This window comes from Nerophis lumbriciformis, linkage group LG25 (genome assembly GCF_033978685.3).
Source record: "Nerophis lumbriciformis linkage group LG25, RoL_Nlum_v2.1, whole genome shotgun sequence".
Lineage (NCBI taxonomy): Eukaryota > Metazoa > Chordata > Actinopteri > Syngnathiformes > Syngnathidae > Nerophis > Nerophis lumbriciformis.
In genome coordinates this window covers 119,031-134,410 of record NC_084572.2, presented here as the reverse complement: position 1 = coordinate 134,410, position 15,380 = coordinate 119,031, and the positions used below count along the sequence as shown (strand labels likewise).

At 40.5% G+C, this 15,380-nt stretch overlaps 1 protein-coding gene across 1 annotated transcript in view; it reads right to left on the bottom strand.

Moving 5' to 3' along the window:
• Positions 1-14,809, bottom strand: part of pah (phenylalanine hydroxylase) — a 62,486-nt gene extending 47,677 nt beyond the window's left edge. Inside the window, exons 1-2 of the mRNA XM_061983535.2 lie at positions 14,635-14,809; positions 6,834-6,956 (exon numbers count right to left, since the gene is read on the bottom strand). Coding sequence (XP_061839519.1) covers positions 6,834-6,956; positions 14,635-14,706 — 195 coding nt within the window. The 5' untranslated portion in view covers positions 14,707-14,809. The remainder of the gene's footprint in view (positions 1-6,833; positions 6,957-14,634) is intronic.
• Between the last annotated feature and the right edge of the window lie 571 nt (positions 14,810-15,380).

Genomic DNA, 15,380 nt, shown 5'->3' with positions numbered 1-15,380 from the left:
AGTAAGCAGCACCAAGTTCCTGGGGGTGCAGATAACTGACAATATAACCTGGTCCCTACACACCGGAGCTCTTGTAAAAAGAGCTCAGCAGCGCATGCACTTTTTGCGTGGGATGAAAAGAGCACAACTCCCTCCCCACGTTCTCAGCACATTCTACAGAGGCACTATAGAGCAGTGTTTTTCAACCTTTTTTGAGGCAAGGCACATTTTTCTCATTAAAATATCCGGAGGCACACCACCAGCAGAAAACATTAAAAAATGAAACTCGACCAGGTCGCCGTGCCTTATTTTGAGTTTGTTGGTGTTTTCCTGTGTGTAGTGTCTTGCGCTCCTATTTTGGTGACCCTTCCTGTTTTATTGGTGTTTTCCTGTCGCAGTTTCATGTCTTCCTTTGAGCGCTATTCCGCACACCTGCTTTGTGTTAGCAAGCAAGACTATTTACATTGTTGCTATCCTTCTTTGTGTGGACATTGTTGATTGTCATGTCAAGAACAGATGTACTTTGTGGACGCTGTAAGTTTTTGCTGTCGTCCAGCATTCTGTATCTGTTTACTTTGTAGCCAGTTCAGTTGTACTTTCGTTTTGCATAGCCATTGCCTTTTCCTTTCCCTTTTGTTAATTTTTGGTTTAAGCATTACATACCTTTTTACCTGCACACTGCCTCCCTATGTGGTCTGCATATTGGGATTACAACAAACCATCCTTGTCTCACCCGACACATTCCGACTTTTACAAAGCAATTAACTACCTGCTGCCACCTACTGACATGGAGCATTACGTGGTTACCCTGCCGAGTTTTACACAGCACAGGCACTAAGCAACGGCACATTATTTGCAGATTATAATTATTGATTTGCAAAAAAAATGTTTTGGACCAATTAGGTGAAGTTGCATAATTTCCCACGGCACACCAGACAATATCTCACGGCACACTAGTGTGCCGCGGCACAGTGGTTGAAAAGCACTGCTATAGAGAGCCTGCTGACCAACTACATCTGTGTCTGGACTGGAGCCTGCAGTGCCTCAGACTGGAAGTCTCTCCAGAGAGTGGTGAGGACGGTGGAAAAGATCATCAGGACTCCTCTTCCTCCTATCCAGGAGATCGCAAAAAGCCGCTGCCTGACCAGGGCTCAGAAAATCTGCAAAGACTCCTCCCACCCCCACCAAGGACTGTTTTCACTGCTGGACTCTAGAAAGAGGTTCCACAGCCTCCAAAGCAGAACCTCCAGGTTCTGTAACAGCTTCTTCCCTCAGGCCGTAAGACTCTTGAACGCATCATAATTAAATTATCCCCTTAACTCCCCCCAAAATGGATTAACTCGCTGGAATAAAAAAGACAATATAACATACATCCATAAACGTGGACGCATGAGAAAAAAAGTGGAATATATTTATCTGTACAGTAATCTATTTATTTATATATATTTATTTATTTTATATATATATTATTTATATATATTTATTTATTAATATATGCACCTTATTGCGTTTTTATCCTGCACTACCATGAGCTTATGCATCGAAATTTTGTTCTTATCTGTGCTGTAAAGTTCAAATTAGAATGACAATAAAAAGAAAGTCTAAGTCTAAGTCATCGTTGTGTATACACGCTGTAAGTATATATGTAATGTAGTAACAGGCACATTCATAATAACATATCAAATGTAGATATTTTGCTTTCTCCTTCAACAACAACAACAACGCTACTAATCATGGTAGACTTTGTGAGCAGTGACGTGCAGTCACTAGAGGCAGGTGAGACGGGGCCTCACCTGCCATCATGGAAAGAAAAAAAATGTAAAAAGAAAACATTTTTATTAAATTGTTATATGTATCCAGTGATTTTACTATAAAGTTATTTTCCATTTAACTTCACCCGTTTTAGATTATTTTTATTCAAAATCGCTGAATTTTCACATTTGCCGTTCAAATACTGAGAAGAGACGGTGCGGTGAACAGCAGCCAGTCGAGGCACGTCCCTCAGTGCCTCTACATGGATTGCGGACTCGGCTAACTGCTGGCCTGCTGTGCAGTGAGACTGTATTGCTATATGAACTATATTATACAGTTCCATAGTTTAGTTAGCTGAGGTATGTAATGTACAGTGTATTTTGTCAACAACTGTATGTGTGTAACGTATTTCTTGTGCTGAGCGATCATAAAACGGCTGCAAAAGATGCACTGGCTGAGGCTCGCCTCCTGCACCCCCGCCGTAGAATGCACGGCAACCCCTGACGGGACGCACTGGCTGAGGCTCCAGTAGCCCCGCCTCCTGCACCCCCGCCGTAGAATTGTTATATCAACTAAAGCCCACACTTAAACTTTCCACGTGCAAGATTGAATCTATTTAAAAAATGTATTTCATAAGAAGCCAAAAAGTGCAAAAACAATAATGTTGGTGTTGGAGGAGTTGTGAATGACTGCAGGGCCACAACATTAGGTACACCTGCAGACTGCAGGTGTACCTAATTCACAACTCCTCCAACACGAACATTATTGTTTTTGCACTTTTTGGCTTCTTATTAAATAACTTTTGTAACCTATTTTTATGGGCTTTCCTCTTTGTGATGTTAAGTTCCTGTTATGCGCTGTTATACAGTATATGCCTTGAGCTCTTATTTTGAAGGCGCTCAGAGCGGAAGTGATGACACGTTGGAGTGGAGCGGAAGTTTTTGAAAGAATGTAAATAAAGTGGTCCTCGTGTAAACTGGAGCCTCCGTGTTTGTTATTTTGTAGTTTCATACAGTATAGGCCACATTTATAAACCCTCGGTTACACTTTTTTAAATAGATTCAATCTTGCACGTGGAAAGTTGAAGTGAGGGCTTTAGTTGATATAACACTCTCGTCAGGGGGTGCATTAATCCAGCACAACAGTGGCTCATGGACTTATTTTATAAGTGAAGGTAAGACCATAATAAAGTTTTTTTTAATTAAATGTGCTTTTTTGTGTGCTACAGTTTGTATGTGTAAAGTTAAAGTTAAGTTAAAGTAGCAATGATTGTCACACACACACACTAGGTGTAATGAAATGTGTCCTCTGCATTTGACCCATCCCCTTGTTCACCCCCTGGGAGGTGAGGGGAGCAGTGGGCAGCAGCGGCGCCGCGCCCGGGTGTCATTTTTGGTGATTTAACCCCCAATTCCAAGCCTTGATGCTGAGTGCCAAGCAGGGAAGAATGCTGGTATGAGCTTTTAAACATAACCCGTTAACTGCTGCCAATCAAATGGTGAATAAGATACTCTTTAGGGTTCATATGTTTGTAAATGTGACTGTGATGAAGTCAGTGCCTCACCAGCCATCAACCTCACCACATGTCACTGTTTGTGAGAGACAACAAAGAGTACAATGGGACAAATTATGATCCAGAACCTCCACAGCCTGAATTTAAGGATGAGGATTTAGAAGTTTTAGAAGCTGTGTGTTAAACAGATCCAGCTCTAGTGAAACACTAGGCATCAATGAAAAACACAATCTACGAACATAATAAAACAATCACTCTCGCTAAGATGCCGACTGATGGGATGTTCTTATTTACCCGTTTAGATAAAGAATTAATCAAAATCCCCACGCAGGTTAAAAAAAAAAGCGTCTTTTTGTGTCTTTCTTGCCATCTCCGAGCATAAATTGGATGCCAAAGTTGACCAACTTCTCGGTTTCTGGCCACAACCTTTTACCATCCAGGTCAGAGGCGTGATTTAGAATCTAGAGTTAACTTTCACCAACTCAGAGGTGATGTAGCAGCTCACCGGCTCAGTGGGTCAATACCTGCATAAGAAAGTTACCGCTAAAATAGTTTGTCTCCGATAGCGCTCATAATTAAAAAAAAAAAAATGCTTATACTTGGTTAATATTCAGGTCATGAGATGTACAAAAGCTAAAAGCAGTGAAGTTGTCACGTTGTGTAAATGGTCAATAAAAAGAGAATACAACAAATCCTTTTCAACTTATATTCAATTGAATAGACTGCAAAGACAAGATATTTCATGTTCACACTGAGAAACTTATTAATTAGAATTTAATGGCAGCAACACATTGCAAAAAAGTTGTCACAGGGGCATTTTTACCACTGTGTTACATGGCCTTTCCTTTTAACAACACTCAGTAAACGTTTGGGATCTGAGGAGACACATTTTTGAAGCTTCTCAGGTGGAATTCTTTCCCATTCTTGCTTGATGTACAGCTTAAGTTGTTCAACAGTTGTGGTATTTTAGGCTTCATAATGCGCCACACATTATTAGACAGGCAGGCCAGTCTAGTACCTGCACTCTTTTACTATGAAGCCACACTGTTGTAACACGTGGCTTGGCATTGTCTTTCTTTCTTTAGTTTATTTGGAACATGAACACACTTACATCATAATACATCACACAATTTCATATCATTTCATTTTACATCATGCCCGAAAAGGAGTAGGAAGAAGCAAAGCTTATTTAATCCTACCCCTTTCCCACTTCAAAGCGTTTACAAATATATAGAATCGTTTACTGACCTTTTTATATAATAAAATAACATCTATGAATTAGTATACAACAGTTTTGTAATATGTAATTAATTAATTAATTCAGTCATTATTAACATACTGAGATGAAGAATATCTTATTTTCATTAAGGTTGAAAGTATTTCTCATAATTCTTCTTCTTTGTACTCTGTAAGCACTATTATTTTGAACAACCTCTTGAACTGGATCATATCAGTACAATTTTTAACTTCTTTACTTAATCCATTCCATCATTTAATTCCACATACTGATAATTGGCCCTAGTGTGTGGATGTGAGTGTGAATGTTGTCTGTCTATCTGTGGTGGCCCTGCGATGAGGTGGCGACTTGTCCAGGGTGTACACCGCCTTCCGCCCGATTGTAGCTGAGATAGGCTCCAGCGCCCCCCGCGACCCCAACGGGAATAAGCGGTAGAAAATGGATGGATGGATGGATATGCTAAAAGTTCTAAGTGTTGTATGTGCATATAAATGTTTTCAATTATTTTTTCCTCTAAGGTTATATTTCTCCTCTTTAGTTGAGAACAATTGTTGTACATTCTTTGGTAGCAGGTTATAGTTTGCTTTGTACATCATTTTAGCTGTTTGCAATTTTACCAAATCACCGAACTTTAATATTTTTGACTTGATAAATAAAGGGTTTGTATGTTCTCTATATCCAACATTATGTATTATTCTAACTGATCTTTTTTGTAACACGGTTAGCGAATGTAGCGCACATTTGTAGTTATTTCCCCATATTTCTGCACAATAACTCAGATATGGTAACACTAGCGAGCAGTAGAGAATATGTAGTCTTGCTGAAATAAGCAGGGGCGTCCATGATAACGTTGCTTGGATGGCAACATATGTTGCTCCAAAAGCTGTATGTACCTTTCAGCATTAATGGTGCCTTCACAGATGTGTAAGTTACCCATGTCTTGGGCACTAATACACCCCCATACCATCACACATGCTGCCTTTTACACTTTGCGCCTAGAACAATCCGGATGGTTCTTTTCCTCTTTGGTCCGGAGGACACGACGTCCACAGTTTCCAAAAACAATTTGGAAATGTGGACTCGTCAGACCACAGAACACTTTTCCACTTTGCATCAGTCCATCTTAGATGAGCTCGGGCCCAGCGAAGCCGGCGGCATTTCTGGGTGTTGTTGATAAATGGCTTTCACTTTTCATAGTAGACTTTTAACTTGCACTTATAGATGTAGCCACCAACTGTAGTTACTGACAGTGTTTTTTTTAAAGTGTTCCTGAGCCCATGTAGTGATATCCTTTACGCACTGATGTTCCTTTTTGATGCAGTACCGCCTGAGGGATCAAAGGTTTGTAATATCATGGCTTACGTGCAGTGATTTCTCCAGATTCTCTGAACATTTTGATGATATTACGGAGCGTAGATGGTGAAATCCCTAAATTCCTTGCAATAGCTGGTTGAGAAATGTTGTTCTTAAACAATTTGCTCACGCATTTGTTGACAAAGTGGTGACCCTCGCCCCCCGTCCTTGTTTGTGAGCATTTCATGGAAGCTGCTTTTATACCCAATCATGGCACCCACCTGTTCCCAATTTGCCTGTTCACCTGTGGGATGTTCCAAATAAGTGTTTGATGAGCATTCCTCAACTTTATCAGTCTTTTTCGCCACTTTTTTGAAACATGTTGCAGGCATCAAATTCCAAATGAGCTAATATTTGCAAAAAATAACCAAGTTTTCCAGTTTGAACGTTACATATCTTGTCTTTGCAGTCTATTCAATTGAATATAAGTTGAAAAGGATTGTATTCTCTTTTTATTTACCATTTACACAACGTGACAACTTCACTGCTTTTGGGGTTTTGTAGATTAAAACCATGATTTTTAGTCAAGTGTCAAATGTTTTAGTTTCAGGACTCGCGTGAAAACTGTGACAGTTGTAGTCAAGCGTGATGTTTAAGAATATAAAAGTGGTTAAAGCGGCATGTGTGTGTTGTAAGTTTGAAGAGGGGGGTCACCTGCAGACAGGAGGTGGGTCAGTGGATCAATGGGAGATAAGAAGTGTTTGCTTAGCGGCTCTCTCTCAGCTTTAGAAAAACAAGCTCAACCTTTCGAAGCTGGTTCGAGTCAAATGTTGAATATTCAAGTGAAGACATTTATGGGTGAGATCGTAGTCACGGGACTTTAGTTCTAGTCACACCCCTCGGTCGTGACCAACGGCCAATTGGCCTTGAGCATCGTTAACCAAGCACGTCATCAGCTTGAGATGTTTGTCGTTCTGGCAGCGAGTGTCCTTGAGGACCTCTGAGGTCACGTGACCACAGCCAGCAGGATACGGATGAGGATGATGATGATATCGTTACCTCAAAGAGTCGCAGCGCTTTGGCCAAAGCTCCCACCTCCTCCTTCAGGGAGAAAATGCAGGTGATCACTTCAGACTTCTTGTTGGTCTCCTCCTCCAGGTACATGGAGCCCCGCCTCCACGTCTGAGAACAACACATTTTGACTTTTAAACGTTTTATCTGTTTGATTGATTGATTGAAACTTGTATTAGTAGATTGCACAGTACAGTACATATTCCGTACATTTGACCACTAAATGGTAACACCCCAATAAGTTTTTACACTTGTTTAAAGGGGAACATTATCACAATTTCAGAAGGGTTAAAACCATTAAAAATCAGTTCCCAGTGGCTTATTATATTTTTTGAAGTTTTTTTCAAAATTTTACCCATCACGCAATATCCCTAAAAAAAGCTTCAAAGTGCCTGATTTTAACCACCCGCCCATTTTCCTGTGACGTCACATAGTGACATACTTGCCAACCCTCCCGGATTTTCCGGGAGACTCCCGAAATTCAGCGCCTCTCCCGAAAACCTCCCGGGACAAATTTTCTCCCGAAAAACTCCCGAAATTCAGGCGGACCTAGAGGGTCTGCATGGAGCAATGTTGTTGTAATATATTGAGTTGGAGGCAATAAACAGGCCAGGGGATGAAGTACGTCTCTTTACTGTAGACTTCAGAACAGACTCACACACTTGACGTCAGGTGCGCAACACCACGTAAATGGTTGGCCAACCAAAAAGTAACCCCAGTACGCTATAGCCAACATTCACCAGGAGATGGCAACAGACAAACATAGATCACTCTATGACATTCCTCCCCTTTTAGAAATGTAGAAGATACTTAAAAGAAATGAACAACCCAACCAAAGAATACAGCAGCTCAATTAAAAAACTGTACTTAAGCCACATTCTTTTTTTTTTAGTACTGAACTCTTAACCCTCATTTGTAAACAATAACATGCTTATTATACAAACAGTGTAATTTGTACATCTTTAACACAGATTTTTATCCTGTCTTCAGAGATTCAGTTTTTTTGGTGGTACTCGAAACCTTTCTGTGTACCTGCGAATCACTGGTGGGGTTTTTGTTGTGGGTGATCTGGGTTCTGATGATGGCAACTCAGCAGCCCTTGAATCTGGTTCAATGATGAGACTAGTTTGTGTCTGACTCACTGATGGTCCTGGTGATGGAACTGAAACAGCACTGTCCAGTTGTACTGATGGCACATTTTCTGTAACTGGTGGAGACTAGATAACTGGCAGTCTCTCCATGGTAACATGTGATCCACATGCACTGTGCGCTGTCTCTGTCCCTCTTGATATATATATATATATATATATATATATATATATATATATGAAATACTTGAGTTGGTGAATTCTAACTGTAAATATACTCCTCCCCTCTTAGCCACGCCCCCAACCACGCCCCTGCCCCACCCCGACCACGCCCCCACCCCACCCCCCACCTCCCGAAATCGGAGGTCTCAAGGTTGGCAAGTATGCATAGTGATGCCAACACAAACAAACATGGCGGAAAGAACAGCAAGCTATAGCGACATTAGCTCGGATTCAGACTCGGATTTCAGCGGCTTAAGCGATTCAACAGATTACGCATGTATTGAAACGGATGGTTGTAGTGTGGAGGCAGGTAGCGAAAACCAAATTGAAGAAGAAACTGAAGTTATTGAGCCATATCGGTTTGAACCGTATGCAAGCGAAACCGACAAAAACGACACGACAGCCAGCGACACGGGAGAAAGCGAGGACGAATTCGGCGATCGCCTTCTAACCAACGATTGGTATGTGTTTGTTTGGCATTAAAGGAAACTAACAACTATGAACTAGGTTTACAGCATATGAAATACATTTGGCAACAACATGCACTTTGAGAGTGCAGACAGCCCAGTTTTCATCAATTAATATATTCTGTAGACATACCCTCATGTCAGCAGGCCAGGGAAGCTAGGGTGGATATTCTTCTCTTGATCATCTTCGGTGGCATAAGGGACGGTATGAGCCAAGACATCCAGGGGGTTTAGCTCGCTCGTCTGCGGGAACAAACTGCCGCCATTGCTTGCCGTGCTAGCGAGGTCCTTTGTCCCTGAATTGCTCACACACTCCGGCAGATTCAATGGGGGTCTGGCGGCAGATTTCTTTGACTTTATGGTTGTAAATGCATCTGCTTTGAGTGTCGCAGGATATCCACACATTCTTGCCATCTCTGTCGTAGCATAGCTTTCGTGGGTAAAGTGTGCGGAACAAACGTCCAATTTCTTGCCACTTTGGCATCTTTGGGCCACTGGTGCAACTTGAATCCGTCCCTGTTGGTGTTGTTACACCCTCCGACAACACACCGACGAGGCATGATGTCTCCAAGGTACGGAAAACAGTCGAAAAAACGGAAAATAAAAGAGCTGATTTGACTCGGTGTTTGAGAAAATGGCGGATTGCTTTCCGATGTGACGTCAGAGCGAATATTAGAAAGGTGTTTAATTCGCCAAAATTCACCCATTTAGAGTTGGGAAATGGGTTAAAAAAATAAATGGTCTTTTTTCTGCAACATCAAGGTATATATTGACGCTTACATAGGTCTGGTGATAATGTTCCCCTTTAAGTCGGGGTCCACGTTAATCAATTCATGGTACAAATATATACTATCAGCATAATGCAGTCATCACACAAGTTCATCATCGGAGTATATACATTGAAATATTTACATTATTTACAATGTGGGGGTGGGGGGTTGATATCAGCACTTCAGTCATCAACAATTGCATCATCATCATGGTAACAGTGTAGGACTGACTTGGTAGGATATGTAGAGCGAGCAGAGAACATAGTGAGTTCAGATAACATAAGAACAAGTACATACATTTGATTATTTACAATCCGGGGAGGTGGGATGTGGTGGGGGGAGGGTGTTAGTCAAGGGTTGAAGTTGCCTAGAGGTGTTGTTTTAGTGTGGTTTTGAAGGAGGATAGAGATGCCCTTTCTTTTACACCTGTTGAGAGTGCATTCCATATTGATGTGGCATAGAAGGAGAATGAGTTAAGACCTTTGTTAGATCGGAATCTGGGTTGAACGTGGTTAGTGGAGCTCCCCCTGGTGTTGTGGTTATGGCGGTCATTTACGTTATGGAAGTAGTTTGACATGTACAAACCCTGTTTCCATATGAGTTGGGAAATTGTGTTAGATGTGAATATAAACGGAATACAATGATTTGCAAATCCTTTTCAAGCCATATTCAGTTGAATATGCTACAAAGACAACATATTTGATGTTCAAACTCATAAACTTTTTTTTTTTTTTTTGCAAATAATCATTAACTTTAGAATTTGATGGCAGCAACACGTGACAAAGAAGTTGGGAAAGGTGGCAATAAATACTGATAAAGTTGAGGAATGCCCATCAAACACTTAATTGGAACATCCCACAGGTGAACAGGCAAATTGGGAACAGGTGGGTGCCATGATTGGGTATAAAAGTAGATTCCATGAAATGCTCAGTCATTCACAAACAAGGATGGGGCGAGGGTCACCACTTTGTCAACAAATGCGTGAGCAAATTGTTGAACGGTTTAAGAAAAACCTTTCTCAACCAGCTATTGCAAGGAATTTAGGGATTTCACCATCTACGCTCCGTAATATCATCAAAGGATTCAGAGAATCTGGAGAAATCACTGCACGTAAGCAGCTAAGCCCGTGACCTTCCATCCCTCAGGCTGTACTGCATCAACAAGTGACATCAGTGTGTAAAGGATATCACCACATGGGCTCAGGAACACTTCAGAAACCCACTGTCAGTAACTACAGTTGATCACTACATCTGTAAGTGCAAGTTAAAACTCTCCTATGCAAGGCGAAAACCGTTTATCAACAACACCCAGAAACGCTGTCGGCTTCGCATCTAAGATGGACTGATACAAAGTGGAAAAGTGTTCTGTGGGCTGACGAGTCCACATTTCAAATTGTTTTTGGAAACTGTGGACGTCGTGTCCTCCGGACCAAAGAGGAAAAGAACCATCCGGATTGTTATAGGTGCAAAGTGTAAAAGGCAGCATGTGTGATGGTATGGGGGTGTATTAGTGGCCAAGACATGGGTAACTTACACATCTGTGAAGGCACCATTAATGCTGAAAGGTACATACAGCTTTTGGAGCAATATATGTTGCCATCCAAGCAACGTTATCATGGCCGCCCCTGCTTATTTCAGCAAGACAATGCCAAGCCATGTGTTACATTAACGTGGCTTCATAGTAAAAGAGTGTGGGTACTAGACTGGCCTGCCTGTAGTCCAGACCTGTCTCCCATTGAAAATATGAAGCCTAAAATAGCACAACGGAGACCCCCGGACTGTTGAACAACTTAAGCTGTACATCAAGCAAGAATGGGAAAAAATTCCACCTGAGAAGCTTCAAAAATGTCTCTCCTCAGTTCCCAAACGTTTACTGAGTGTTGTTAAAAGGAAAGGCCATGTAACACAGTGGTGAACATGCCCTTTCCCAACTACTTTGTCACGTGTTGCAGCCATGAAATTCTAAGTTAATTATTATTTGCAAAAAAAAAACCCATGAAATATGTTGTCTTTGTAGTGCATTCAATTGAATATGGCTTGAAAATGATTTGCAAATCATTGTATTCCGTTTATATTTACATCTAACACAATTTCCCAACTCATATGGAAACGGGGTTTGTACTTCGGTATCAGGGAGGTGTAGCGGATTTTATAGACTAGGCTCAGTTAGGCTCTGTCTTTTGATGTTTAAGTGCAGCAAAAAACATCTGTACACCTCAACCTTCAACCTACCATCTTAAACTTTTATGACATGGACTCAAATCTAAACCTGCCACGGCCACTTGACTCAAACACACTGGTACCTCGGTTTTTGTACACCACATATCAGCCGGGTTATACAAAGGCCAAGCTTTTCAAGTAATAAACTGGTCCATAAACCACATGGGTGTCAGCTCAGGGGCCACATAGAGGAAATTCTGTTCCCGGACTGGTAAAATCATGGCATGATAACTAGAGATGTCCGATAATGGCTTTTTTGCCGATTTCCGATATTGTCCAACTCTTAATTACCGATTCCGAAATCAAGCGATACCGATATATACAGTGGTGGAATGAACACATTATTATTCCTAATTTTGTTGTGATGCCCCGCTGGATGCATTAAACAATGTAACAAGGTTTTCCAAAATAAATCAACTCAAGTTATGGAAAACAATGCCAACATGACACGTAAAGTACGACGACAAGCGTGGGCAATAAAGGTAAAAGTAACGTTAAATGTTCCTTTATATGTATTTCGCATTGTTTTCCATTTATAAAATGACCATTAGATAGATAGATAGATAGTACTTTATTGATTCCTTCAGGAGAGTTCCCTCAGGAAAATTTAAACATTATATTATTGTATATAAAAATGTATTTTGTCTCTAATATGTTTGGGTTTCTGGAACATACTAATTTGATTTACATTATGTCTTATAGAATTTTTTTGTTTGTTTTCTGACCTTTTGGAACAAACTAGTAACAAAATCCAAGTTACAGTATTTTCCGGACTATAAGGCGCACTTTAAAAAAAAAAATTTTCTCAAAACTCGATGTAATTAATGTACAGAATAATTCTGGTTTTGCTTACCGACTTCGAAGCTATTTTATTTGGTACAAGGTGAAATGATAAGTTTGACCGGTAGATGGCAGTCAAACATAAGAGATACGTGTAGCCTGCAATTTGACTCAAGTAAACAACAACAACATTTTATATGTTCCATTTAAAATATAGAACATTACACACAGCGCTAAAAAAAACATTTTGATGGATTTTACAATTCATCAAGCGGTGCGGCTTCATAGCGTGCCAAAGTCGCATTAAAACATTTTGATCGATTTTTGAGCGCTGTGTGTAATAACATAGGAGTATTATTATGGTGTGTGTATAAGGTAAGACATAATATCTGGCGTTTTGTTTCACAATATTATGCAAAAGCAACTTTTCTCACCCTCTGGTACCTGCTGATCTGTTTTTGGGATCTGCATCAGTCCTGAAAAATTGCGCGCATCCGCCCTTATAGTCCGTGCCAACACCGTAGTCTATAAGCTTCTTCTATTTCTCTATCTTCTTGTTATGGGACATGCATCCTCCGCTGTTGCCATTTGTAATATAAAGTAATGTAAAGTTCTTACTTATATCTGTCAGTAAACTCGCCAGAAAAGCACTAAAACATACCGGTGTAGTGAGTTTACATTATTCACCCAAAGAACTGAAGTGTAAAACAGTTAGCTCCATCTTTTGACACTTCTTCCACTCCCGTCCTTGCACGCTACACCGCTACAACAAAGATGACGGGGAGAAGACGCTGTCGAAATGGAGGCACGTAAATAAGACCGCCCACTAAAGCGACTGTCAGAAAGTGGCTTGAAGATGATGTGTAAAACATCATCTATGCAACATTTTGACCAAAGAACCACCATTACATGTTATGTAGACCACAAGGAAGTCTTTTATATTTAGAAAAAAATATTTTTGACTCCCTTAATGTGCCTTATCCAATCCAATCCACTTTATTTGTACAGCCCATTTAACCTACTCAGTGGCCTAGTGGTTAGAGTGTCCGTCCTGAGATGGGTAGGTTGTGAGTTCAAACCCCAGCCGAGTCATACCAAAGACTATAAAAATGGGAGCCATTACCTCCCTGCTTGGCACTCAGCATCAAGGCTTGGAATTGGGGGTTAAATCACCAAAAATTGCTGCACACTGCTCCCCTCACCTCCCAGGGGGTGAACAAGGGGATGGGTCAAATGCAGAGGACAAATTTGACCACACCTTGTGTGTGTGTGACAATCATTGGTACTTTAACTTTAACTTGAACTTAAAACAACAAAAATGTTTCCAAAGTGCTGCACAACAATATTAAAAACAATATTCAAATATTATCCACCAATGACTGAATAAAAACAAAAAAATTGATGAATATAAAACCAATATAAAAATAAATATGATTTAAAAAAGGGTAAAACCAATTAAAACAATAAATAGAAATCAACATTTTAAAACATATATAAAAACTGATAATCAGGTGCATCTTATATGTGAAAAAAGATCGAAAATAGAGCATTCTTCGACAGTGCGCCTTATAATCCGGTGCGCCCTATGGTCCGGAAAATACGGTATTATACCGTATAGTATATTTCAAATTTGATATCAGGATGAGCATCGCTGATATCGAAGTTAATACTTTTGACTTGAAACATTTTTCAAAGTCTTTGAAGGATTTTCTGATTTTTTTTGCCTTCAGTTTGTTGAGTACGATTTTAACCCAAAAAAAGAAGGAAAAAAAAAACACAGGACAAATATTGGAAGCAAACAATAAATTATTTGTATCAACACTCATTTGTCAACAATTGAAAACAAAACATTATACAACGAAACATATTAAAAACAATCCAACAGGTCAAGATATGCTGCCAGATCAAACATTTGAACTTTTTCTTGCAAACTTTTCTTATTTGTTTTTATTTTTAAATTCTTTCCTGTAATGTTCCGCATTGTTTCTTGGAACATGGCAGTAGCAAGCTGCTGGTTGCACTTTGGACCACCTACACGCCAAACAACCAAAGCAGCTTGGCGGACAGCAGAGATCATGAAGATCTTTGTCCATCAGCTCGTTGTCCCCACTGGTGCACCTTTGACATCCCATTCTGCTATCGTACCTGGAATATTTTAGTCCCAATGTATGTGTTCTCTAAGGATGAATGCCATTTGACACCAAACTCCCTGTGGTCCAATATCTCAAAGAGTCAGAACCTACCCTGGTCTCCTGGTTGTCTGCATCCACATCCTGAGTGTAGTTTCCGTTGATTTTCTTATAAGCAGCGTCCATGTTAGCTACTGGCCAGGTGTGGTGTGCATGTGTGTGTGTGTGTGTGTGTGTGTGCTGCAGCCCAGTCGTCAGCTTTGTTGCATTGCTATGCAGCCACTTGGTATTTAACTTGAGGTCATGTGACTCCACGCTCACGCACACACCCCTCTGCATTGGCCATGTCACGGGACGCTCGTTGTGAAACACACTCAAATTTTTGCCCATGTGGTCTTTGTTGGATGCTGCATGCTTTGGGCTAGACCACAACTGTGTGTGTGTGTGTGTGTGTGTGTGTGTGTGTGTGTGTGTGTGTGTGTGTGTGTGTGTAGTTTAACTCGGTAGTCAAAGACTAACGGCTTTCAACTCGCTGTAAGTCAGGCCTGGGCAACTTGGGGGGTCAAATTTAGAGAAAAAAATGTGTCCGGTTATCTATCTATCTATCTATCTATCTATCTATCTATCTATCTATGTATGTATGTATATATCCATCCATCCATCCATCCATTTTCTACCGCTTGTCCCTTTTGGGGTCGCGGGGGGTGCTGGAGCCTATCTCAGCTGCATGCGGGCGGAAGGCGGGGTACACCCTGGACAAGTCGCCATATATATATATATATATATATATACAGTTGATATATATATATATATATATATATATATATATATATATATATATATATATATTTATATTATTA